Source organism: Nomascus leucogenys, chromosome 7b (genome assembly GCF_006542625.1).
Source record: "Nomascus leucogenys isolate Asia chromosome 7b, Asia_NLE_v1, whole genome shotgun sequence".
Classification (NCBI taxonomy): Eukaryota; Metazoa; Chordata; class Mammalia; order Primates; family Hylobatidae; genus Nomascus; species Nomascus leucogenys.
Window position 1 is genome coordinate 6,393,381 of NC_044387.1, and position 27,903 is coordinate 6,421,283.

Below are 27,903 nucleotides of genomic sequence, written 5' to 3' on the forward strand. Positions count from 1 at the left end.
CAAACTGCAGGCAGTGAGCAAATCTGGCCCACCACCTGTCTTTTTGGGTGTTTTGTTTTGTTTTTTGAGATAGGGCTTTGCTCTGTCTCCCAGGCTGGGGTGCAGTGGCACAATCACGGTTCACTGTGGCCTTGACCTCCTGAGCTCAAGGGATCTTCCCACCTCAGCCTCCCAAATAGCTGAGACTACAGGTGCGCACCACCACACCCAACTAATTTTGTATTTGTTGTAGAGACAGGGTCTCACTATGTTGCTCAGTCTGGTCTTGAACTCCTAGGCTCAAGCAATCCACCTGCCTCAGCCTCCCAAAGTGCTGGGATTACAGGCATGAGCCACCACACCCAGCCCCCCACCTACTTTTGTAGCTTCATGGAGACACAGCCACGGATATGCTTGTGAACTGTCTATAGGGGCTTTCATGCTTCCAGGGCAGAGTTGATTCATTCCTACAGAGGCAGGATGGCTCACAGAGCCTGAAATATTATTTGGATCTTTACAGAAAGAGATCGCAATTGCTCAACGAAGAACATTCATAACACAATGTTTTGACATTTTCAAGGGGTGGGAAGTTAGCATTAGGGTGATATCAGGAACACAAGTAGGTTCAGCATTCCCAGAATCAGGTGAGGAGAGCAGGCCTGGGCCTTCTTTCTCCTGGTGCTGTCGAGCCACAATTTATGCAGGTCCAGCCCTGCCTGCCTGTGTTTGGCATTCACACCGCCTCTTAGGGTGACGGACTCTCATGTTGCACTTCCAGCTTAATTCTTTTAACTTGATTTCCAACTGTGACCTTCAAGTTTCACTCACAACCCTTACTGGCAGGAGAACGGCCGAGACAATTAGAGGATCAAAGGCCAGATGGTGACTGTATTCGCATCCTGTGGCCACCGTAACAAAGTACCTCAAACTGGCAGCTTAAAACAACAGACATTGATTCTCTCCCAATTCTGGAGGCCAGAAGTCTGAGATCAAGGTGTCGGCAGGGCCATGCTCTCACCGAAGGCTCCAGGAGAGGATCCGTCCTGGCCTCTTCCCAGTTTCTGGTGGTGGCCATCAGTCCTCAGTGCATCTTGGCCTGTGGCGGCATCTCTCCAATCTCTGTCCAGCCTCTGCGTCCCGTGTCTGTCTCTGTGTCCTGCCTCCTCTCCCCATAAGGGCCCCAGTCACATTGAATTAGGGGCCCACCCGACTTCAGAAGGGCCTCATCGTAAGCACATCTGCAAAGACCCTATTTCCAAATAAGGTGACAGTCCCAAGAGCTGGAGACTAGGACCTGGACATACCTTTTAGGGGAACACAAACCCCTAACAGAGACCTTCACTCAATTTCCTCCCATGGTCCCTTCCTGCGCTTCTACACAATCCTCTCCCCTGATTGACACAAACCAAGTGCTTCCCGGCATTCGCGTCATTGGTTACATGCAGCACCGACGACAGGAAGGGCTCCTTCCAGCAAGAAGGGTTGGAGTGGTTATCCCCTTCCTTTTCCTGCTGTTGCTAAGCGGGTCACCAGCACAGCCTTGCCCACCCAACACTATTACCTGCTTGTCTCTCCACGGAGACACGGTCAGAGCCGGGACTGAAGGGCTTCACTGAGACCAGCCAGGTGCCAGCCACAGAGTCGGCTATCTACAGTGGCAGCATAGCCAGCCGAACAGTCCCCCACCTCATCATCAATCCCCCCAGCGCCTACAAACAGACGGGGTGACACAACAGCACTGCAGGGCTCCCCTTCTCCCTTCCTAAGAATTATTGATATTTTTCAGTTGGGAATTTGCAGCTGCAGAGCACAGGTCTTTGATGGCATGGCACCTGTCAAATGAGACCTTTTCCACAAGCTGGCGGTAGGATTTTTACGGCTGCCTAACTACGCTGTCACAGGAGATCGCTGCTTCTGTCCCCGTGGCTGTTACTCAGCACAGATGCTGCTCTGAAGCCCGCAGCAGTGAGGAAGTCTCCGGCTGCCCGGGACTCTCTTAGGAGATGAGACAACAGGAGCTAGGTGCCCAGTGCCTGAAAGGGGTGTCCCTGTGGCACAGGCAGAAATACACACATGGCTCAGCCCCAGCCTCAGCTTCTGTGCTCACATCCCCACCCACTCTTCTCCTTCAAGCCCCTGGTGACGGGCTGTGTGCCTTGACTTCATACTTGCACTTTCTCCCCGGTTATTGCATTTAATTCCTCAAATAATACTGCAAGACAGGTGAGGGAGGTGTTGCCATCAGCCCAGTGGTTCAGAGACAATGCGGCTGGGCTGAGCTCAAGGTTGCTGAGCTAACAGGGGACAAGTGACCCCAGTCCTGTCTCTTTAACCGATATTGCTACCCCACCAGTCTGTAACACATAGAAACTTGAAGAGTGCAGGACTGGCCGGGCACAGTGGCTCACGCCTGTAATCCCAGCACTTTGGGAGGCTGAGGTGGGAGGATCACCTGAGGTCAGGAGTTTGAGACCAGCCTGACCAACATGGAGAAACCCCATCTCTACTAAAAATACAAAATTAGCGTGGTGGCAGGCGCCTGTAATCCCAGCAACTTGGGAAGCTGAGGCAGAAGAATCACTTGAACCCGGGAGGCAGAGGTTGCGGTGAGCTGAGATGGCACCATTGCACTCCAGCCTGGGCAACAAGAGCAAAACTCATTCTCAAGAAAAAAAAAAAATGGCCGGAAGGGGTCACCTGTAGGAATGTGTTGTTTACTAACAGTTTAAGGAGGAAAGAGGACTACAAACATACATCACATCTATGGTGTGGATTCTGTTTGCCAATCCTTGCTGTAGATAACCACCGGGAAACAGAGGAAGGTATTTACACCTTAAGACGGCCGCGTATCTGAAGAAGTGTAAAGGCAGCGGCAGCAGGACGGGATTGCTGCCAACGAGACTCTGCCCTCCTGATTAGGAGCTGGGAGAGGAGGCCTGTTCATCTGAGGCAGGAAGAACTAAATACGGCTGGGGCAACCCTCCCTAGACTGTGCCACAAGAAGCCGGTGAGTGACAGCGAGTCCAGCTGCAGGCACATTTCCGCAGCCACATGCCCACAATATGGAAGTGTAGGTAAAACAGAAACCCCAAACTCAAGTAGGCATGGGGCTTATTCACCGTGCAACATCGAGACACACTCCCCACCAGAGCCACACAGAGGCTGAGGCCGAGGCCGGGACTGCTTTGGCAATAAAACCTACTCACTCCGTGTGCCGGATGGCTGAGCCCCCAAACGGCCCCTTTCCCGGGCAGAGGTCTCCTGCTTTAATAGGAAGAAAGCACCAATTTGAGTTTGATTTCCAGCTAGCATCTCCAGGGCTACTGCAGCCCCTAGGGTTCCTTGCAACATGCTCAGAAACAGGGCTTCAAATTGGATCACTCCAGCAACAGAGGAAAATAAAAACCAATCGATGGGGCTGTGCTGGGGGCGGGGCCGCTTCCTCAGCAGGCCTTTTATCACTGGAGGAATCTGATCGACCTCGAGCCGCAGCCTGCACACAGTGCATCCTCTGCACACATTTCCACTCCGCAGATACTTTTATGCCCATGAAAAAGAGTGGAGCAAATCCACATTTAATCAGACTGGAGCTAAACTTGAGAAACGGACCTCCGATTCTTGTCTGGGGTCTGAAGTGAGAAAGGGGGCTGGGAGGAGAAAACGGCTCCCTAGCTTTGCTGATTGTCCACGCCGAGCACTGTGGGTATTATTCATTCTGACACCAGCACACACAGCAGCTCCCAGAACATCTCTTCAATGACAGGTGCGCTCAGCCAGATACTTGGTTCTTCACCCCCTCTCAGGGTCTCAGTTTCCTCATCTGTAAAATGAGACTCATTTTCATCTCATTTTGCAGGGGAAGTGGCACAGGACAGGGGGCACCAGCCCTGGAGCCAGAAAGCCTGGACCTGCAGCCCGGATCCAAGGCCATGTGGCTGGGCGGACTCCACGCTTCTGTTCCCTCCTCAGCAAAATGGAGCGAAATAGGCCAGGCACAGTGGCTCACGCCTGTAATCCCAGCATTTTAGGAGGCCAAAGTGGACAAATCACCTGAGGTCAGTAGCTCGAGACCAGCCTGGCCAACATGATGAAATCCCACCTAAAGTACAAAAATTAGGCCAGGCACAGTGGCTCATGCCTGTAAACCCGGCACTTTGAGAGGCCAAGGCAGGCAGATCATGAGGTCAGGAGTTTGAGACCAGCCTGACCAACATGGTGAAACCCTGTCTCTACTAAAAATACAAAAATTAGCCAGGCATGGTGGCGGGTGCCTATAATCCCAGCTACTTGGGAGGCTGAGGCAGGAGAATTGCTTGAACCCTAGAGGTGGAGGTTGCAGTGAGCCAAGATCGCGCCACTGCACTCCAGCCTGAGTGACAGAGCAAGACTCCGTCTCAATAAATAAATAAATAAATATAAAATTATAAAATTTAAAAATTAGCCGGGCATGGTGGTGGGCACCTGTAATCCCAGCTACTGGGGAAGCTAGGTCAGGAGAATCGCTGGAACCCGGGAGGTGGAGGTTGCAGTGAGCCGAGATCACGCCACTGCCCTCCAGCCTGTGTGACAGAGCAGGTCTCCATCTCAAAAACAAAAAAAAATTCGAGCGAAATTATTACCCTCAGACAGTTCATGTGCCCTAAAAAGGCGTGTCCACATGGTCATGAGCGCTCTCCAAATAATTAATGCCAGGAATTATTTCAATTAGAGAAATAACAAAGCTGAATGATTTGCTCAACGAGACAAGTGCTTTCAGTCTCATTCTGCACTAGGCTTTCAGGCCCCAGTGAAAAAGTATGGAGAAGATTTCAGTCTCGCCTCTCCCATGGGCCCTCCAGGAAGCCCAGCTCCACATTCTGCACAGTTCTTCTGTGTCCGCGCATCTGTTCTGCCTGCCTGAACCCCCCATCCTCTCCAACTGCAAAGCTGCCCCATCCCCCCCACTGGTCCTGTGGGGAATGGCCAAGCACACCTCACTGATGGCTGGAGGCAGGATGGAGCTGGGGGTTCCCACACCATCCAGTCCCACAATCGGTCTTCCCTGGGGCTGACTCAGGGGAGCCGCGGGGGAGGCACCGCCCACCCCCAAGATGCTGAAGGGATGTAAGGCCAGTCCCCCTTGTCCACCAATACACACACACAAGTAGATTACACCAACGTCAAATATCTGGGTCAAGGCCCCCTGAGATGACAGGCTCTTCTATGGGGAATTATGCACCTCTTTCCCCAAAAAAAGATGTTGGAGTTCTAACCCCTAGAAGCTCCTGGCCTCCATAACTGTGAGAGAATCCACTTCTGCTGGATTTTTTATTTTTTATTTTTTTTAGATAGAGTCTGGCTCAGTTGCCCAGGCTGGAGTGCAGTAGTACAATTTCAGCTCACTGCAAACTCCGCCTCGCGGGTTCAAGCGATTCTCCTGCCTCAGCCTCCCAAATAGCTGGGATTATAGGTGCATGCCACCATGCCCGGCTAATTTTGGTATTTTTAGTAGAGATGGGGTTTCACCATGTTGGCCAGGCTGGCCTCAAACTCCTGACCTCAAGTGATCTGCCTGCCTCGGCCTCCCAAAGAGCCACCCAGTATTTGGTGCCTTGGTGCAACAGCCCTGGCAGATGAATACAGCAACCTAAGCCAATATGTGTTTTGCTTAAAATAATGCAGCTGTGTTTCTGTTTTCTTAGAAAAGAGCGTGGCACCTCCTTCCTCTCCCTTTCTTGTTCCCTCTTCACCTTCCACTATGAGGAGAAGCCCCTGAGGCCTCCCCAGAACCAGATGCCAGTGCCATGTAGAGCCTGCAGAAACAGGAGCCAAATAAACCTCTTTTCTTTATGAATTAGCTAGCCTTAGTGTTCCTTTATAACAACACAAAATAGACTAAGACGGGGCACAGGCTCCATGTGAAGCTCTGCTCCTCCGTGGATAGGCCTGGTGGCCCCAGGACAAAACACCTCTTTTCACCTCTGCCGGTGGGAGAAGGAAGACAAACTATAGCTACGGCCCCCGGGCCATCCCCACCCCCCGCACACCCACCCATGAGCCAGTTCTCAACTCTTCATGCAAGCCCCCCACCCCCCCACCCCCCCACCCCCTGCTTAATCCTCTAAACCATTTTGAGATTAGGCTGCTGCTCTCCCTGCACTGATGAGGACCTCAGCAGAGGCTCAAGTCAGCAGACTCTGGCCTCAGTCGCCAAGTTCCCATCTCCTGCCACCCCACACTGTGCTGAACCTTGAACACAAAGACACTGGTGAGAACACCCCAAGGTCTGGGATTCTGCCAGAACCTTTTGTGGAGTTATCACATCACTCCAGCCAACACTATGAAAGTAATAAGCACCTTTAATCAAGTGTGTCCAGGGGCTGCGTGGGGAGATAACATGTCATCAAGGCTGGCCTGCCGAGGCTTAATGATTATCAGCGGGCAGCGTTCTCTGTGCCAGACCCAGGCATCTATCAAACATGCCAAGTAACCACAGGAGAGCCAACTGTAGGCCCCCTCAGGGGCCATGGGCTCTTTCCCACTCCTGCAGTCAGCTCCTACCTTGCAGGCCAAGCCCAGCAGAGGTGCATCCCCCACTGGTGGTCAGTGATATCCCATGATGGGGGTGAGGTGCCAGGTCCTCTGACATGGATGGCCAGCCTCAGGATGCATCTCCTAGCACCAAGGAGCAGCTCTGTTATGCTAAGGGCCCTACTCCAGATCAGCATACTCCTGACTTCTTGCAAGAAAAGTGGCCAGAACTAGGCAAGTAGGTAACACAGACACCCTGCAGTGCAAGACAAGGCTGCAGCTGGGCTCAGCGACCACTGGCAAGGATAACAATCCCACTGACAACAGCATCCGAAAGCAGAAGCCACCCAGGGATAAATCTGCCCAGAGAGGCAAGAGACTCGTACCCTGAAAACCACAAAACATTGCTAAGGGAAATTAAAGAAGACTTAAGGAAGTGGAAAGACATCCTATGTTCATGGACTGGAAGACTTCGTGTTGTTAAAGATACTACCCAAAGCAATTCTCAAATTCAGTACAATTCCTCCCAAAATTCCAACGGTGGCTCATTGCAGAAATAGAAAAGCACACCCTAAAACTCATACGGAATCTCAAGGGATCCCAAATAGCCAACACAAGGTTGAAGAACAAAGTGGGAAGCATCATGTTTGCCAATTTGAAAACGTACTGCAAAGCTACAGTGATAGAGACAGTGTGGTACTAGCATAAAGACAGACCTGTTGATCAACATAATAGAATTGAAATCCCAGAAATAAATCCATACATTGATGATGAGCTGATTTTCAGCAAAGGTGCCAAGATCATTCAATGGAGCAGCAACGGTGCACAACAAGATGGAGACAAGAGTGATGCGAGGGTCCCAGCCCACTAGTACCATGTGGGCAGGGCCAGTCTCTCAAGCAGGACCACTCACTGGATCCCCAACCCCCAGCCCCATACCTGCTTTCAAGGGGAGCTCAAAAATCACCTTGAATGAATGACTGCATGCCTGGAAGACTGGGTGATCAATGAATAACTGAATAAGCAAACAGGAGTTGAAACCCTAGGGTAACACATGAGACACCAGATCCAACAATGATTCCTCAAAAGAAGTTGGGCTCCTCAACACTCACCAATACATTTTCCTCCTTACATCTCTCTTAGCAACATTTTAAAACTATCATCTTGACTCAGTGGGTCATAAAATCCATTTAGGAAGCTGTGACTAGCATATTTTATTTATTTATTTATTTATTTATTTATTTATTTATTTAGACAGAGACTCTCTCTTTGTCACCCAGGCTGGAGTGCAGTGGTGCAATCATAACTCACTGCAGCCTCAAACTCCTGGGCTCAAGCGATCCTCCCACCTCAAACCCGCCTGCCCCTGCCCCAAGTGGGTGGGACCACAGGCACACAACACAACGCCAGACTAATTTTATGTTTTGTAGAGATGGGGTCTTGCTATGTTGACCAGGCTGGTCTCAAACCACTGGGCTCAAGCAATCCTCCTGCCTCAGCCTCCCAAAGTACTGAGATTGCCTGGACAGCACGTTTCTTTAATGAAATGAAAGAACAGTAGAGTAGCAAACGTCAGTGTTCTTATAGGAAGATATCATTTCATGAAACTTTTATTCATGGATATAGGTAAATGTAGGCTTGAACTGTGGTTTTTATGAAAATATATTTCTTACCATGGATCCAAAATAAGAAGAGAGTTTAAACGCTGCTGTGTCAAGCCAGGCACAGTGGTGCATGCCTGTAATCCCAGCACTTTGGGAGGCTGAGGCAGGTGGATCACTTGAGGTCAGGAGTTTGAGACCCACCTGGCCAACATGGTGAAACCCCGTCTCTACTAAAAATACAAAAATTAGCTGAGCATGGTGGTGCATGCCTGTAGTCCAAGCTACTCCAGAGGCTGAGGCATGAAAATCACTTGAACGCGGGAGGCAGAGGTTGCAGTGAGCCAAGATCATGCCACTGCACTCCAGCCTGGGCAACAGAGCGAGATTCCATCTCAAAAATACAAAACAGGCTGGGCGCAGTGGCTCACGCCTGTAATCCCAGCATTTTGGGAGGCCGAGGCGGGCGGATCACGAGGTCAGGAGATCGAGACCATCCTGGCTAACACGGTGAAACCCAGTCTCTACTAAAAATGCAAAAAATTAGCCGGGCACTGTGGCGGGCGCCTGTAGTCTCAGCTACTCGGGAGGCTGAGGCAGGAGAATGGCGTGATCCCGGGAAGCGGAGCTTGCAGTGAGCTGAGATCGTGCCACTGCACTCCAGCATGGGCGACAGAGCGAGATTCTGACTCAAAATAAATAAATATATATATATATATATATATAAAGTGTACAATTCAATGATTGTTAGTATATTCACAGAGTTGCGTAACCGTCACCATTGTCAATGTAAGAACATTTTCGTCACCCCCAAAATAATCCCTGTACCCGTGAGGGGTCACCGTACCTTCCCCAGGCTTTGGGAACCACTAGTCTTACTTTCTGTCTCTACCAATTTGCCTATTCTAGATATTCAAATAAGTGGAATTACACAGTATTTATCCTTTCGCAAATGGCTTCTCTCACTGAGCCTGTTTTCCAGATTCACCCACGTTGTAGCATGGATCCATATGTCATTCCTTTTCATTGCTGAATAGTATTCCATCATATGGATGGAGCATAGTTTGCTTATCCACTCATCAGTTAACGGACATCTGGATTGGGTCCACTCCATGGCAACCACAGAGTGCTCCAGTAAACCTTAAACAAACACAAGTTTCCTACGGTAACAACGCTCATCCTCTGGTTCTGATCAAGCCAGCTAAAGGTATTCTTTTTTTTCCAGCAGATCTTCTACACAAGAAAATTAAAAGCTATAACAAAGCAGGGCTCTAGGAAAGAAAAACTAAATAATAATTGTAGAAACGTGTCCTTGCAATGAGGCCCAAGCAAAGAAACAAAATCAAATGGAAACAATGGCCAGCTGCACACAGTGAGATTGAAATTCTCCCCGCGCTGCTCCAACAAAATTTCAAATCATTAAAACCTCGTTATACTAATAATATGTTTTCCAGATAAATTTAACTAAAACACTCTCTTCCCCTAACAAAGTGCAGCCATTCTCAGCAGCAGCACTGCAGGACGTGTGAAGACACGGGCCAGTTCCCACTGTGGCGTGTCTTCTCGTCCCATCTCTGCAAATGCCTACAGCTGTGACCACATCACAAGTGACAGCTTCCTGGGGAGATGAGTCTCTACAGTTCTGAAGCCCCAGCCCCTTCACTTCGGACTCTCACTCTATCGCCCAGGCTGGAGTGAAGTGGCACAATCTCGGCTCACCACAACTTCCGCCACCCGGGTTCAAGTGATTCTCCTGCCTCAGCCTCCCGAGCAGCTGGGATTACAGGCACCCACCACCACGCCCAGCTAATTTTTGTATTTTTAGTAGAGACAGCGTTTCAGTATGTTGGCCAGGCTGGTCTCAAACTCCTGACCTCAGGCAATCCACCTGCCTCGGCCTCCCAAAGTGCTGGGATTACAGGCGTAAGCCACCGCGCCTGGCCTAGATTTTCTTAAGTGAAAGCAATTCTCACAATATGTCATATGGCCTCATTGTATGTTTATTATTTTGTCTGCTCACCACCAACCCAGCCCCTGGTCTCTTCTCTTCCCAGGCCTCTTCTCTACATGATGGACAAAGTCGGGGAGTGGCCATGGTGGCAATAAGAATGGAGATGAGATGCCAATGAGAACAAAGGCTGACACCTATGTAGGGTATGTATGTATGTATGCATGTATTTATTTATTTATTTATTTACTTATTTATTTATGTATTTTTGAGACAGGGTCTCACTCTGTCACCCAGACTGGAATGCAGTGGTGCAATCTCGACTCACTGCAGCCTCAGCCTTCCATGCTCAAGCCATCCTCCCCCTCAGCCTCCCGGGTAGCTGGGACCACAGGCATGGGCCACCACGCCTGGCTATTTTTTTTTCTATTTTTTGGTAGAGATGGGGTCTCACTGTGTAGCCTAGGCTGGTCTCAAACTCCTGAGCTCAAGCAGTCCTCATGGCTTAGCCTCCCAAAGTGCTGAGATTACCGGCATGAACCACTGTGCCTGGCCTGTAGGGCTTTTATTATGTATCAGGCCCAGTCATTTCCCCCCAGTACTTCATTATTAAAAGTTTCAAACACATAGAAACATGTAAAGAACTTTATTTCATTTTATTTTTTGAGAGGGAGTCTTGCTCTGTCACCCAGGCCGGAGTGCAGTGGCACAATCTCGGTTCACTGCAACCTCCGCCTCCCAGGTTCAAGCGATTCTCCTGCCTCAGCCTCCCAAGTAGCTGAGACCACAGGCATATGTCACCGTGCTCAGCTAATTTTTTGTATTTTTGTAGAGATGGAGTTTCACCATGTTGGCCAGACTGGTCTCGAACTCCCGACCTCAAGTGATCCACCCGCCTCGGCCTCCCAAAGTGCTGGGATTACAGGCATTGGCCCCCACTCCCAGACAAGTAAAGTTTGAAGGAACACTTATATACCCACAGCCTACAGTCCACCACCCACCTTTGTCTATACTTGTTTTATTCCACATCTGTCCACCCCTCTATCTATCCAGGAATCCATCAGCATTCATTTCCAATTGCGGCTGGAAATAATTCCCACAAACTTTGGAGCTTCAAACGACACAAATTTCTATCTTGTGGTTCCGGATGTCAGGAGTCCAAAATGGGTCTCACTGGCTAAAATCAAGGTGTCAGCAGGGCTGCATTCCTTCTAGAAGCTCCAGGAGAAAACCAATTTCCTGGCTTTTCCAGCTTTTAGAGGCTGCTCGCATTCCTTGGCTCCTGGCCCCACATCATTGCAACTTCCATCTCCATCGTCACTTCTCTCTGACTCTGACCCTTCTGCCTCCCTCTCATAAGGAACCTGATAATCACACTGGGCCCACCCAAATAACCCAGGCTAATCCTATCTCAAGGATCTTAATCAGACCTGCAAATTCCCTTTGACCACATAAGAGAACATATTCGCAGGTTCCAGGTATTGGAATATAGACATTTTTCGGACTATTATTCAGTCTACCATACCATCTTTTTTTAATGCATTTCAAAGTAAGTTGCAGACATCAGTACTTTTCCCTCTAAGCTCACACATCACTAATTAGAGTTCAGTATTTATTTATAGTTCTTTTATTTCCTTGGAGTTAAAATGTACATGCCATGAAATGCACAAATTTAAAGTGCACATGCAAAGAGTTTTGACAAATGCTGCACCTGTGTATCTCAAACCACTCTCACTGTAAAGAATATTTTCATAACAACAGAAAATTCCCTCCTGCTCCTCCCCAAGCAACTCCTACCCACAGCTCCAGAGGCAACCACCATAGATTAGCTTTGCCTGTTGTAGAACATTGTAAAAGTGAAATTAGCGGGGCGTAGTGGTACACACCTGTGGTCCTAGCTCCTCGGGAGGCTGAGGAAGAAGGATCACTGGAGGCCAGGAGTTCGAGGCTGCAGTGAGCTATGATTGCACCATTGCACTTCAGCCTGGGCATCGGAGTGAGATCTCATCTTTGAAAAAAATGAAATGAAAGGAAATCACACAGTGTGTACTCTTTTGGTCTGTCTTGGTTTGCTCAGCATAGTGGTTTTGAGAGTCTCAGGTGATTTCCTGTACCGGCACCTTGTTCCTTGACACTGCCTAGGAGCATTCCATCGTGTCAATTACTGCTGTCTGCGTATCCATTCACCTACTGATGGTCCCCAAGCTGTTTCCAAGTACGAGCTCTTATGAATGAAGCTGCTATGAACATTCCTGTACAAGCGTCTTCTTACAGATTCCTACTTTTTTTCTTTTTGACAGAGTCTCACTCTGTCGCTTAGGCTGGAGTGCAGTGGCACGATCTCGACTCCCACTGCAACCTCCACCTCCCAGGTTCAAGTGATTCTCCTGCCTCAGCCTCCCAAGTAGCTGGGATTACAGGAGTGCACCACCACACCCAGCTAATTTTTATATTTTTAGGTTTCGCCATGTTGGCCAAACTGGTCTTGAACTACTGAGCTCAGGTGATCTGTCCGCCTCAGCCTCCCAGAGTGCTGGGACTACAGGACTGAGCCACCGTGCCCAGCCATAGATTCCTACTTCCGTTGAGCAAATCTAAGATTTACGGGAATTGCTGGGTCATAGGAAGGATGGTTATTTGATTTTAAAAGAAACTACCAAGCTGATTTCCTGAGGGGCCACACCACTGCACAACCCTCCAGCCTGAGTGAGTAGCAGCTGTCCTATTCTCACCACATCTTTCAGCCTTTCCCGTGGGTCTGCGGGGCATTCCCTGTGCTTCTCATGTGCATTTCCCAGGTGGCTGGTGACGGGGAGTACTTTTCCAGATGCATATTGGCTATCTGTCAATCTTCTTTGGTGACATGTCTGTTCAAACCCTTTATCTATCTATTCTTTTACTGCGTTGGCTGTGTTTTTATTCTTGAGTTGCAGAAGTTTTCTCCATCTCCCGGACCCCAGTCTTTTATCAAACATGTGTTTTGCAAACATTTTCTCTCACTCGATGGCTTGACCAGGTCCAGCTTTTTAGTTTTTTATTTTTTGGTTTTTGCAATGGAGTCTCACTCTGTCGCCCAGGCTGGAGTGCAGTGGTGTGATCTCAGCTCACTGCAACCTCCGCCTCCCGGGTTCAAGCGATTCTCCTGCCTCAGCCTCCCGAGTAGCTGGGATTACAGGAGTGCATCATCACGCCCAGCTAATTTTTCTATTTTTTAGTAGAGATGGGGTTTTGCCATGTTGGCCAAGCTGGTCTTGAACTCCTGACTTCAAGTGATCTGCCCACCTCAGCCTTCCAAAGTGCTGGGATTACAGGTGTGAGCCACCATGCCTGGCCCCAGGTCCAGTTTTAAGTACATCATTTCATTTAATAACTCACTCAATTCTCTACTGACCCTATGAGTTAAGTACGCTTTACAGAAGAAGAAACTGAGGCACAGGGTGGGGAAGTACCTTCCCCAGGGTCACAGCTCCAGGGCCCAGAAAGATCAGGTCAAGCCCATGCAGTCTGGCCTCAAGAGCAGTCACTGTAACCACTACACCAGACTGCCTCTTGCTTGCTGGGCAAATACACAAAGATCACTGTAAATGATCATCATTGTCTCCCAGTGAAATGGGAACGCACCACACCCCAGGAAGACAGGAACCCTGCCAACAACCTGAAACAGGAATGCAGGGACATGATAGTGCCAATGGGCAAAGAGGGGCCCCCACCCTGCTGGAGGTGCGACATTTAAGTCAACAGGGCAGAGAGTTGCCAGATCAGAGAGAACAGCGGACGTGAGGGCTTTGAGCCAAGGAAGATCATGGGACCCACAGAAAGCAACGAAGACCCCATGGCCAGGCCAAGGGAGAAGAGCTGGGAGCTGGAGCTGGAGCTGGGCTGGGCTGGACAGGCGCTGGGTGGCTGGCGAGAATCTGGACTTGGTCCTGGAGCAGCATGAAGCCACTAGGGTTCTGTCTTCTTTTTATAAACACCAACAAGTTCATTCAGCACAAAAAGGATCTAATGTGTCTTCTCTAGCGCATCATCCTAACACTGGGGCTGGGTGCAGCTTAAACGCCAGGAATGATATCAGCTTACTAGGAGCCAGCTGGGAAGATGACTCCCATCTGAATCATTCTTCCAGTTTAGCAGGGTCAGCGGCAATGAAGAGCCACACTGCCTGGAGTTAAATCTCACCTGCTGGCAGGATGACCTCGAGCCTCTCCGAGCCTGTGTTTGCCCATCTGCAAAATGGGAATAACCACATAATACCAACTTCTCAGCTTGGTGTGAGGAGTAAACAAGGTAAAATAATGCAGGAAGCATCTAGCACGGCGCCTGGGACATCAGCAGTGCCCGAGGCTTAGCTGCAGTGTGATTATTATAGGCTCCATTCTGATTTGTTTTTGTTTTTGTTTTTTTGAGACAGGGTCTCAGTCTGTCAGCCAGGCTGGAGGGAAGTGGCACGATCTCAGCTCACCGCAACCTCCACTTCCCAGGCTCAAGCGATCCTCCCACCTCAGCCTCCCGAGTAGCTGGGACTACAGGCACAAGCCACCATGCCTGGCTAATTTTTGTATTTTTGGTAGAGACAAGGTTTCACCATGTTGGCCAGGCTGGGACTACAGGCATGTGCCACCATGCTCAGCTGTTTTTTCTTTTTTTGTTGTTTTGTTTTGTACAGACTAGGTCTCACTATGTTGCCCAGGCTAATCTCAAACTCCTGGGCTCAAGCGATCCTCCTGCCTTGGCCTCCCAAAGTACTGGGATTATAAGCATTTTTTTTTGTTGTTTTTAATCTTCCTTTAACTTTTACCCTCACTTCTCAGATTATCTTTATTATGATTATTATTTTGATACAGGGCCTCACTCTGTCACACAGCTGGAGTGCAGTGGCGCAATCATGGTTCACTGCAGCCTTGATCTCCTGGGCTCAAGTGAGCCTCCCACCTGAGCCTCCCAAGTAGCTGGGACCACAGACGTGCACCACCACACCCGACTGATTTTTTTTTTTAATTTTTAACAAAAAGGGCTTCTCTCTATGTTGCCCAGGCTGGTCTTGAACTCCTGAGCTCAAGTGATCCTCCCATCTCAGCCTCCCAGAGTACTGGGATTACAGGCATGAGCCACTGCACTCCTTCTATTAAACTTATATATATCAAGTATAAACTCACTTAGATTTTACTTTGAAAGACATTACAGCTGACTCTTGAAAAACACAGGTTTGAATTACGTGAGTCCACTTATATGCAGATTTTTTCCAATAAACATATTGGAAAATTGTTTGGAGATTTGTGACAATTTGAAAAAACTGCAAACCACGTAGCCCAGAAATATTTTTAAAAATTAAGAAAAATTTAGATAAGCGACAAATGCATAAAATATATGTAGATACTAATCTGTTTTATCATTTACCACCATAAAATGCATATAAATCTACTATAAAAAGTTAAAATGTATCAAAACTTACACACACACAAACACAGACTGTGTTCACAGTTGAGAGAAACATAAATGTAAAGATGCAGTACATATATTTATTTTATTGTATTTATTTTATTTTATTTTATTTTATTTTATTTTATTTTATCTTTGAGACAGTCTCATTCTGTCACCCAGGCTGGAGTGCAGTGGCATGATTTTGGCTCATTGCAATCTCTGCCTCCTGGGTTCAAGTGATTCTCCTGCCTCAGCTTCCTGAGTAGCTGGGATTACAGGTGCCCGCCACCACACCTGGTTAATTTTTATCTTTTTAGTAGAGACAAGGTTTCACCATTTGGCCAGGCTGGTGTCGAACTCCTGACGTTAAGTGATCCACCCGCCTCGGCCTCCCAAAGTGCTGGGATTACAGGCGTGAGCCACTGCGCCCAGCCAAGATGCAGTATTTAATAATAACTGCATAAAATTAACTGCAGTCCACACTGCACCACTGTAATAGTAGCCACCTCCTGTTGCTATTGCATTGCTTAGAACATTATTTGATGTTAATTATCTCCACTTGAGCAGTTCACCGCTCCAGTAAATTCCATATCATAGTAAAAAAAAAAAAAAGTGATCTGTTTGGGTTCTCACATATTTTTCATTATGTTTAGTGCAATACCGTAAACCGGGAATAACACCATGGGACTCATACAAAGCGCCACTTGTGATGCTGTTAGTGCTCCCAAGAAGCCTTGATGGACGGGCGCGGTGGCTCACACCCGTAATCCCAGCACTTTGGAAGGCTGAGGCGGGCGGATCACAAGGTCAGGAGATTGAGACCATCCTGGCTAACATGGTGAAACCCCATTTCTACTAAAAATACGAAAAAATTAGCCGGGCATGGTGGCACATGCCTGTAATCCCAGCTACTTGGGAGGCTGAGGCAGGAGAATCGCTTGAACCCGGGAGGTGGAGGCTGCAGTGAGCCGAGATCGGGCCATTGCACTCCAGCCTGGGCAACAGAGCGGGACTCCATCTCAAAAAAAGAAAAAAGAAAAAAAGAAAAGCCTGACATTCCAAGAAGCTGAATAGCTTGAGATGTTGTATGGTAGTGTGAGGTCTGCAGCTGCAGTTGCCGGCCACTTCAGAGCATTCATCTTGTAAACACACGTTGCAAACGTGCAGCATCAATAAACACAGCACAGTACTATAAATGCATATTCTCTTCCTTATGATTTTCCTAATAACATTTTCTTTCCTCAGGCTCACTTTATAGTAAGAATACGGTACATAATGCATAGAACATATAAAATATTGTTAATTGTTTATGTTATCAGTGAGGCTTCCAGTCAACAGCAGGCTATCAGTAGTTGTTTTGTGGGAGTCAAAAGTTACACATGGTGGCTGGGTGCAGTGGCTCATGCCTGTAATACCAGTACTTTGGGAGGCTGAGTTGGGCGGATCACCTGAGGTCAGGAGTTTGAGACCACCAGCCTGGCCAACATGGTGAAACTCTGTCTCTACTAATAATACAAAAATTAGCTGGGTATGGTGGTGCACACCTGTAATCCCAGCTACTCGGGAAGCTGAGGCAGGAGAATCACTTGAACCTGGGAGGCAGGGGTTGCAGTGAGCCGAGATCGCACCACTGCACTCCAGCCTAGGTGACAAGAGCGAAACTCCATCTCAAAAAAAAAAAAAAAAAAAAAAAAGTTACACGTGGATTTCTGACTGCATGGGGGGTCAGTGCCTCTTAACCCCTGTGCTGTTCAAGGGTCAATTCTATTAAATTTGAAACAAAAAGAAAAAAGACATGGATGAAGACACTTCAAATTAAGCTTTGGGCCAGATGCTTCTCAAGAGCTGGGCATGGTGGTGTGCACCTACTGTCTCAGCTACTCAGGAGGCTAAGGAAGGAGGATCCCTTGAGGCCAGGAGTTCAAGGCTACAGTGTCTGATGATCTGGCCTGTGAACAGCCACTGCACTCCAGCCTGGGCAACACAGCAAGACCCCCATCTCAAACATATATATATGTATAAAGACCCCCATCTCAAATATATATATATGTATAAAGACCCCATCTCAAACATATATATGTATAAAGACCCCCATCTCAAACATATATATGTATAAAGACACCCATCTCAAATATATATGTATAAAGAATATATATATTCTTTATAATATAATTATAATTGCTGTTGCAGTAAAAGAATGCAGACACAATGCAATGAATTCTAGAAGTGTTCTTTATACTCTTTGTACATATATTCTTTATATTTTTTATTTGTATGTTCATATATAGATATATTCTTCAAATTCCATTTACAGCAAAAATAAATTCTGAACACCACATGCGCATGAGGCCCCGCCCCGGACCTCCCCGTCTCCAGCCTTGTCAGGGGCACTCCATCCACATGTTTAAAGTGGGGCCTGGTCAGTTCTAGTTCCCTGGAGTCTGGAGTAACTTGAGAAGCAGAAAACAACAAGGGCAGACAGGGCTCCACTGAGACAGCTGCTTCCGGGAGTGTCTGGATTTGAGCAAGCAACGTACGCAGGCCCTAGGAGTGCTAACATTTCACTCCCTCTTTAACTTTTTAATAGCTTAACATTCAAGTCTAGATCCTGTGGAATTGTAATTTTTCAGATGAAAACAAGTATAATAATGCATGACTTTGTAAGAGAACAAGCAAAGAAATTCCTAAGATGGCGTTGCTTGGGGAAACCAACATTGCTGACTGATTGTGGGTAGCTGGCAGGTAAAGGTTCAAAGGCCAAAACCAAGCTCATCATTTCAAGTGGCAAAGCTTAAAGGAGCGTGCCTCCAACTACTTTCAGACAAGCGTAAAGAACTCCCACTCAGAGACTGCCAAATGTTCTCTGATGCCATAGGCTGGTGAGGAAAGCAAAAATGCCTCCTGGTGCCCTCACTTTCTGGGTACAAGGAATTCCAGCTCAGAAACACCTGCTTCTCTGCACACGCTAAACAGCTACTCAGCCAAGTATACCTCAAAAGAGTATTGGGGGCCGGGAGTGGTGGCTCACTCCTGTAATCCCAGCACTTTGGGAGGCTGAGGTGGGCGGATCAGTTGAGGTCAGGAGTTTGAGATCAGCCTGGCCAACATGATGAAATCCTGTCTTTACTAAAAATATAAAAAATTGGCTGGATGTGCTCGCTTGAACCCAGGAGGCAGAGGTTGCAGTGAGCCGAGATCATGCCACTGCAGTCCAGCCTAAGCAACAGAGCAGGACTCTGTCTCAAGAAAAAAGATAAAAATATAATAGTACTGGGGATGCTTCCTAGTCACAGACGGCTAGGGGAAGAGTTAAGATACCAACATTCTCACTGCAATATCTTAAAGGATTTACACAACTTTCGTTACCAACAGCCAACTAGCTGCTGCATGGCACTCAATGGGAACAAAGCAGCCGATGCTGCTGAAATGACACGGTACTAGAGCTGGAAAAGGCTTCTGTCCTGGGGGTGACAGCCACAGAGCAACTAACCCTCCATACACACTGGTAGTGTGGCTGACCGGTCCCAGCATTCTTTTTCCCTAAGCCCAGACTCAGCCAAAGAATCCTTCTCAACACAGGGTTAGGTAGTCGTCATAAATTGAGCTGACTTGCCACTTCTGCTGTACCACGTACCAGCTCTGGGTCTGGTGTCTGCGTCAATGCCTCTAGTCATCCACATTCATCCATAACGAATTCTGATTGAGTGCTCACTCAATTGCTGATGAGGCTTCACTCCTCACACCACCAGTGCTGCTTTGCTCCACAAGGGACCATCAGGAACAAAGGCTTAGAGAGAAGAAGCAACAGATCCAGTGCAAGGAGGCGGGCTGCACCACCCCGCCGGGCATTCTCAGATCCAGGACAAACTCAGCAGCTCAGAAACGCAGAGCTGGGATCTGCCCACACTGCCCCATATTAGAAATGAAGAAATGGGCCCCCAAACTTTAACGCACATAGCCTCGAAGGGTGTGTTCAGTCCCCACGGCCCAGATGCTCTTAGAACATCAGAGGAGGTAAAAGATTCCGCTGGTTTCCCAGGGCTGATCATGTTAATCCCCAGATGCTGGGAGCCCTAGAGACTGGACGAGGCCAAAACTGCTGCTCATTCCATTTTTTTCTTGTAACCGGAGAGAAGGCTCTCATTTGAATATGTCAGCCTGAGGTATCTCAATGATGCAAAGCCACAGAACACTTCTAGGATTGATTGCATTGTGTCTGCCTTCTTTTACCAAAACAGCAATTAGTATGGATAAGCAAATTAATACCATTGGGCCAACGTATGCTTATAATATCCTCCAAAGCTTATTAATCTGTTTTGCAGCCTCTATGTGATGTAACAAATAGCAGACATATTAGGAGATAAACCAATTTTCACCTGAAACCTAAAGTGTAACATGCACAACTAAGGCAGAGACATTTTCATAGGGTATATCTTTTATGTGATGGAACCACGTATTTGAAAAGAAGATAACGGCTAGGTAAAGGTACCTGCCCTGTGCCAACCACAGCAGGGAGGAATCAACCCAACGGAGCACTTAAAATCCATATTTGCAGCAGGGATGAACCCACTTACATCCAATAAACACTCCTTAATTATTCTGACGACTGGACAGGGAGCATGAGGGTAAGCAACTTCAGGATGAGCAATCAATATTAATTCCACAGCGGTGGGGAGGGAATCAAGGCAGAGTCCCTTTGATGAGTGTGGGGTTGCCAAGGTGATCTGACTCTGCTGGGAGGTTTGTAACCAAGGTGCTGGGAGAACCACCGAGAACCTGCCCTTCCTCCCCAAGCCCCGAAAGGCAGGGAAGAGTCATCATTTGTGGCCAAGCAGTGCCTTTACCTTTTCTACAGAAGCAGAGTTTCTGAGAGCTCTTAGTAGGCCTTCAAGAAAACAAAACAAAACAAAAACACCCACGTGGTGACGGTCGACTTTGCTGCCCCAGACAACAGAATGCATGGGCGGAACACACAATGAGAAATGTAGGGTTTGAAGATTATAGTCAGAATAATAATCAAAGGAAATGTAGCTGAGCCACCCACTTCCTCCCAGCTCAAGAGGAAAGAGACAGGCGCTCACTGGAAAATGGTCTCCAGGGAGTTCCAACCACCTCCCCGAGGAGTGTTTCCCATGAAGGCGCTGGGCAGTGTCGCAGTGACCTCACTGTGCCTTTCCTTCTCAGACCAACAGCTGTCCATCCCCAGACGGAGGCGGTCTCTGCTCAAAGGAGGTTTGGGTTTAGAGAAAGGGGTGTGGAATTGTCTTCCTCTTTGTTGGCAGGGTCTGTAAAGAGACTCACAACACAACAGCTCCAAATAGGACCACCACCATCCCCTCTTCCCCATAGAAACCACAGTGACCATGGCCCTGGTCCCTCACCTGTCTATATCCCCCAACTTCGGACCAGCCACTCCCCCTTTTCATTGGCTAGGAGGCCCGCTGGCCTTCCCGACATGCCACAGCCACTTTTCTACGGGACGTGACACCATCAGAGGGGTCACGTGAGCACAGAGGGCCTGGAAATGAGAAGGAGTCTGAAAAATCGTCCAAAAGAGACTACGCTCCTCGAAAATCCCTTCCCACCCCTCCCACAAGCAAGGATCTGGGGCCTCTTTCATTTCGGCATCAGAGGGGCTGGAGCCCGCTAGAAAACAGCGTGGAAATCACAGCCACGCCTGCGCCCACCCACGCCGCCTCCTCGGGGCACTGCCTGTGCCCCGTGCCACACTCCTGCCCGCCTGCCTCCCTGCCGTTCCCCATTCCCCACTCCCTAAAGCCCCACTGATATCGGCCACCCCTGCCAAACCCCAGCAAGGGTTCCAGGCTCCCGTGCTTGTGGGACGCCAGGGCTGCTCACCTCTCCGGCCCCCGACCAGGGCTGGCCACAGCCCACAGGCTACACCGTTGCTCAGCCACTGGGAGCCTGCCTGGGGGTCTCCTCAGGAGCCCCCTCCCCCTCCCTGGGCTAATTTCCATCCATCCTAGACATTCAGCCAGGACCACTTCCTCCAGGGAGGCCCAAAACCCCAAGTCTGGGTGGTGAGACCCCCATGGCTCAGTCCCCCTATCTGCCTGCCCCTCGAACTATCCTGAGTGGGGCCTGAGCCAGGGTCTCACCCACCACCAGCTCCCAGCCCAGGCATTGCTGGAGGAAAGACGGGGGCAGTGTAGGCCCCCCTGCCACAGCTCCCCTCCCTTCACCAGTGCGTCTTGGTGTTGGGGGGCAACCCAACGTCTATACAACTGATGGCTCGTGTAAAAGATGGACACTCTGAAGGAAATTCTCAGTTGCTGGTTTAGAGCTTTGAGATTTCTCTCCTGAAGGTTATTTAAAGTCCACAAAGAAACTTAATACTTTCAACCTTCAATTCAATGTCACAGCTACCCAATGATTTCTTTTTTCTTTTTTTTTTTTTTTTTTTGAGGCAGATTCTTGCTCTGTCACCCAGGCTGGAGTGCAGTGGCGCGATCTCAGCTCACTGCAACCTCTGCCTCCCAGGTTCAAGTGATTCTCCTGCCTCAGCCTCCTGAGTAGCTGGGGTTACAGGTGTGCACCACCATGCCCGGCTAATTTTTGTATTTTTAGTAGAGACGGGGTTTCCCCACGTTGGCCAGGCTGGTCTCAAACTCCTGACCTAGGTGATCTGCTGCTTCAGCCTCCCGAAGTGCTGGGATTATGTGTCTGGTCTAGTGATTTCTTTAGATCTAGTTGATGAGGTCTCAGTATCTTGCTCATTAATCACTATTTCTATATCAAATGCTTAGGAGATATCAGGATCAAGAGAACGGGAAGACAAGCCTCTGGCTGGGAGAAAATATTTGCAAAACACACGACTTGTATCCAAAATATATGAAGAACTCTTCCAATTCAACAGTAAGGAAACAAACAAGCAGACTTAAAAATAGGCCAAGGCTGGGCACTGTGGCTCCCGCGTGTAATCCCAGCCCTTTGGGAGGCTGAGGCAGGTGGATCTCCTGAGCCCAGGAGTTTGAGACCAGCCTGGGCAACATAGCGAGACCCCATCTCTACAAAAAATACAAAAATTAGCTTGGCATGGTGGTATGTGCCTGTAGTCCCAACTACTCCAGAGGCTGAGGCATGAGGATCACTTGAGCCCCAGGAGGTTGAGGCTACAGTGAGCCAGGATTGTGCCACTGCACTCCAGCCTGGGTTACAGTGAGACCCTATCTCAAAAACAAAATAAAAATAAAAATAAATAAAATACAAATGAGCCAATGACCATAATAGACACTTCACTGAAGAAGATACACAGATGGCAAATAAGCATCTGAAGAGATGCTCCACTTCATATGTCATCAGGGAAATGTGAATTGAAACAGCAACAAGATGCCACAATACAATACACCTATCAGAATTCCAAAATCCAGAACACTGACACCACCAAATACTGGCCAGGATGCGGAGCGGCCGAGACTCTCGTTCGCCGCCGGTGAATAAAAGTGGCACAGCCACTTTGGAAGAGAGTTTGGTGGTTTCTTCCAAAACAAGACACACTCTTAACATACGATCCAGCAATTGAGCTCAAATGAATTAAAACCTTATCTCCACACAAAAACCTACACGCGGATGTACACAGCAGCTTTATTCATAACTGCCAAAACTTGGAAGCAACCAAGATGTCCTTCAGCAGGTGAATGGATCAACAAACTGGCACATCCAGACAACGGAATATTATTCAGTCGAAAAAGGAATGAGCCACCAAGCCATGAGAAGACATGGAAGGGCCTTCAATGTATATCACTGAGTGGAAGAAGCCAATCTGAAAACGCTACTGTACACTTTATGATCACAACTATATGATAGTCTAGAAAAGGCAAAAACACAGATACAGTAAAAAAAAAAAAAAAATCCGTGGTTGCCAGGGATTTGGGGAAATGGAGGGATGCACAGGCAGCAGAGAGAGGATTCTGGGGTCAGTGACACTGCTCCAGAGGCGACTGTAATGGTGGGTCCACGTCACTCTACATCCATCCAGAACCACAGAACGTCCAACGGCAAGAGCGACCCCTAAGGTAAACTATGAGCTTGCAGAGACAGTGATGTCTCAATGTTGGCTCACGACTCTGCCACACAGCCTGTGGGCACTGATGGAGGTGAGAAGGGATAGGTGGGGACTCTTTGTATTCTTTGCTAGATTTCACTGTAAACCTAAAACTGCTTTAAAAATATACGTAAATATATATGTGAATATATATATACACACGCATACGTATATACATATATATATATGATTTTTTTATTGGATACGGAGTTTCACTCTGTTGCCCAGGCTGCAGCGCAGTGACGCAATCTCAGCTCACTGCAACCTCCACCTCCCAGGTTCAAGCGATTCTCCTGCCTCAGCTTCCCAAGTAGCTGGGATTACAGGCACACGCCACCATGCCCGGCTAATTTTTGTATTTTTAGTAGAGATGGGGTTTCACCATGTTGACCAGGCTGGTCTCGAATTCCTGACCTCAGGTGATCCACCCACCTGGGCCTCCCAGAGTGCTGGGATTACAGGCGTGAGCCACCTCACCTGGCCCACACGTATATATTTTTTAAAGGTAATCAGGGGATAGAAACTTCCTGAATGCGTTGCTCAGAAAAGAGGGACAGAACCTCCAGACTGGCTGCTCTGGCCCTGCTGGCTTCAGCTCTCTCTGAGAAACCTGACCGTGGCAATTGGGCAGACAGAACAGGCCTCTTGTGGCAAATGTGTGGAGCACTCCACCTGACCTCCTCCACGCTGGCCGGGGCTGGCCGTCCACCTCTGAGGACTTCCAGCAGCAGCTGGGCTGTCCCCGACCTCCGTCCTGGCCCACTGGACCTATGGGGCCTCTCATCCCATGGTCACAGTGGGGAACCCTGTGTGGTATTGGTCTTCTCTCCACACAGGCTCCTCCGAGCCCCAGTAAAGCTGAACCCAAGTTTGAAACACGCTGTCCTTTCACGTCCCCAGAGCTTCTGTGGGGAGCCCTAGGGGTTTCCGGCGTTCCTTTCCATTTTCCGAATGCCCACAGTTCGTCACAGTTCCCTTTTCTGACCCTGGCCACCACGTGACACGCCTCCCGTAGTGCATCAGCCTTAATCACGCCCGCCGTGAAGCTCATTCTCAGACACTTCCTGCACTGCTTCCTCCAAACCCCAGGGCCCCACATCTCCTAACCCCTCTCCTCTGGAACAGGCCAGGTCACTCATCCCAACCATCCCTCCCAAAAGTCCCTCCGTGCCTTGTCACACCCCTGCCTGAATCTGGAACCTCACCGATGAGCCCGCCCCCTCCCCCAGCTTCCCCCTCCCCCAGCTTCCCCCTCCTCCTTTAGAGTCCTCAACTCAGGAACATGTGGGAGCCACAACCACTCTCCCAAATCCACCCTCAACTTTCTAACAAAGGAGGAAATGAAGCCGACGGTGCAGCAGGCAGGGTCGTGGAAACCTCCCAAGCGCCCTGTCACTCCCTGGTAGGCAACCGAGCATAGCTCTGATGGCCCAAAGTCAGGGCCAGGGGCTGCTCCCACCCTGGAGTGGCCAGCAGCGCATGTTGCCAAGGCAAATGGGCTTTTGCAGAAATACCGGCGCCTCTCAATTATTCAAGCCCTCATTATCCAGTCTTCCTGGCTCCTCCACTTCCCAGGAGACCACACAGAAGCCGCTAAACCCTTCCCAATCCAGCCTGTCCCTCAATTCCTGTGCCTGGATCCAAGGAGGGTTTGTGGCCCTCTGTTTGCCAGGCACCCCAACCCTGAGAACCGAGGCAGGGCGCCCAGCTCACCCCCAGCGAAAGCAGCATCAGCAGTGCCTGGCGTCCTGCTCCTCCTCTTGCCTCTACGCCTGTTCTATTCAGCACAGGATGCTTCCCGCTGCTGGGATTCTTGGTGCATGTGAATTAAACCAGGCTGGGCCTGAATTTTCTAGGCACACATCAATTCATACAGGCAAGGAGGAGAAGCACTGTGTACTCTGGAATTTGGGCCCAGTCCATTACTTTGGGTGTGTGTTCTTCCTATTCCAAGAGCGTAAATAGCACCTAGAAAAAGCTGTAATAGCCCAGAACATTCCGGTTCCTTGCTATTCTGTGAAAGACTTTTTCCTCTGGTTCCTTCTGGCCTCCACTCAAGTGTCCCCTCCTCAGAGGCCTCCCCTGGCTCTGATCGCCCTGTCCTATGTGCTCCCGGGCACGTCATCACAGCGCCAGTTGTCTATGTATTCATTCCCCGTTCCACGAAAGCAAGCACCCCGCCCCCGCTCTCTTCTTCCTGGGGTTTGAGCAGCACCTGGCCCGTGGCGGGCGCTCCACAGGCTGTGGGCTGAATTGGGAGGGAAGCGTCACTTACGTCTATAATTGTTGCAAGCCATAAAGAGGAACCGAAATGATTTCTGGTGAGGGTGCTGATGACTACATGGAAGAATAGTGGGGATGACAGAGAGAAGGGTGACAGCCACTAATCATGTCATTTAGGAGAGGTGACAAACACCGACCTATACAAGCTACAGTGGGTCCTCCAGTGTAAGGCTTGAGAGAAGAGTGGCCTATCCGCCAGGAGATCTACTGAAGGGGACGAGACCCTGCCCACTTGGAACAGGATCACGGGTGGGAAGACATGCATCCCTGGGGGCACAGGCATCCCTGGGAGAAAATGTCTGGGGAACCAAGCGTTCCCTGCACTGTACAAAAATCCTGGGGAGTAGGTGCATGGGGGCACACACATGCCTAGAGGCAAATCTGTCGTACGTGTTCCCAGAGCACACACATCCCTAGGAATGCAAGAGTCCCAGGGAAGAAATGGATGGGGGACCTGCATCCCGGGGTACACTAATCCCTGGAGGCACAGGAAGAGTTCCCAGGGGATATGTCAGGCCCAGGTGGTTTAAGGAAACCGTATTGCATACCCGCTATGGGAGGGCTCCTTCCCGGGGACCCACCTGAGGCCGGCCGTTCTCCATCTGTCTTTCCACAGCAGCTCCCCTCACCTCTCACCAATCCGAAATCTCACTGTAGGGCACGATCCCAGGGGCACAACCTCCCCACCCAAGCAGAAAATTCAAGAATGTATCTCCCAGGAGGCCCTGGGCAAGCGGTACACTTAAAGACACCAGACTATCCCTTGCAACTCTAACTATTTAATCTTTAAAACGTACGAGGTTGGTAGTGTTTCGTGAGCACACGCAGTAAAAAATTAAAAAAAAAATTTTTTTTTAATGGGATCTCTGCAATCCTTGCTCGCAGGCCTCCCAGGCCTCAGGCCTGCACGCCCTGAGCCCCGCACACTGCAGGGCGCCCGCGCAACACCCAGTAGTGGGTCCCCCAGGCCGTGTCTGCGCAGCGTGCCCTGCACACGTGAGCGTCACTGCTCATGGAATAAACGGTCACCCCGCGCGGCTGGTGATGCCGCTGGCCCAGGGAAGAGCTAAACACCCGGGACCCAGAGCAGGCGCGGGCCCCGCACGGTGGCCCGAGGTCCCCGCCGCACAAGCGCCCGCACGCGCGTTTGGCAGACTCCGGAGGCCACAGCGGCCCCACGCGCCAGGCCCCGGCCGGTGCTTACGGGTCCTGGGTCAAAGGCCTGGCCTGTCCCGAAGGTCGCGCAGCCGCGTGGGCTGGGCGGGGTGCGCGGGGAGGGCGGGGGCGGCCTCGTGGGGCGCTGGGGGCCGAGGGCGGGCACGGCCGGGCAGGTCCCCAGGGGGTCGGCTGGCGCGGGCGCGCACTCACCCTCGCGCGCCCTCCGCTTCCTGGCCAGGGTGCCGCCCAGCTTGCCCAGGAACGACTCGTCCTTCTTCATCCTGCGGGGCCGCGGGGTGGGCGAGCGCGGCGCGGAGGACATGGGCCGCGCGTGGGGCCGGCGGCGGGCGCAGGGCGTGTGGAGCCGCCCGGTCGCCCCGGGGAGTGGCCGAGGGCGCGGCCCCGCCGCCGGCCCCCGCCCCGCTCCCGCCCCCGCCCCTGGCCTGGAGCGCGGCCCCGGCGGCCCGGATGCCCGAGGCCTGCTGGTCCCAGGCGGAGCCGTCCCGCTCCCGCGCCGCCGCTCACGCTCAGAGAAGGGGCGTGGGGCCACCCCGGGAGCGGCGCAGCCTTTTCCCCACCCGTTGGAGCCCTGGGCTCTGCTCGGCTCCGCTAGTGGTGCCGGATCCAGGGGACAGCGCGACAGACACCATTGCCACGTGGGTGCAGCCTCAGGACGTCCTGAAAGCCGGAGAGAATCAAGTCACACGAACGTGGCCGGTCTGTTGTTGAGCTTCTGCCAAGAGCCAGGCCCGGGGCAGGGGGAGCCCTTCTGAACTGGGAATTGACCCTACCCACGGCAAGCTTAGAGGATGGAGGGCAATGCGGGGGACAGGTCATTGGCCTGACCTCCAAGGGGAGTTCCAGGAGTTGTTTCTGGAAGAGGCGACAGGGAGGCCCCAGGAAATGGCTTGCAGGCCGGTACCATGAGGTCAGCAGAA

At 50.1% G+C, this 27,903-nt stretch overlaps 1 protein-coding gene across 2 annotated transcripts in view; it reads right to left on the bottom strand.

Annotated features, from left to right (window-relative positions):
* Positions 1–27,358, bottom strand: part of PARVB (parvin beta) — a 138,618-nt gene extending 111,260 nt beyond the window's left edge. The window contains exon 1 of one of the 2 annotated variants that reach the window (XM_030815398.1): positions 27,176–27,358. In XM_030815398.1, coding sequence (XP_030671258.1) covers positions 27,176–27,287 — 112 coding nt within the window. In that variant the 5' untranslated portion in view covers positions 27,288–27,358. Of the gene's footprint in view, positions 1–25,237; positions 25,306–27,175 lie in introns of those variants that run through there. The other variant, XM_030815399.1, reaches the window with a different exon arrangement.
* Positions 27,359–27,903: the final 545 nt, after the last annotated feature.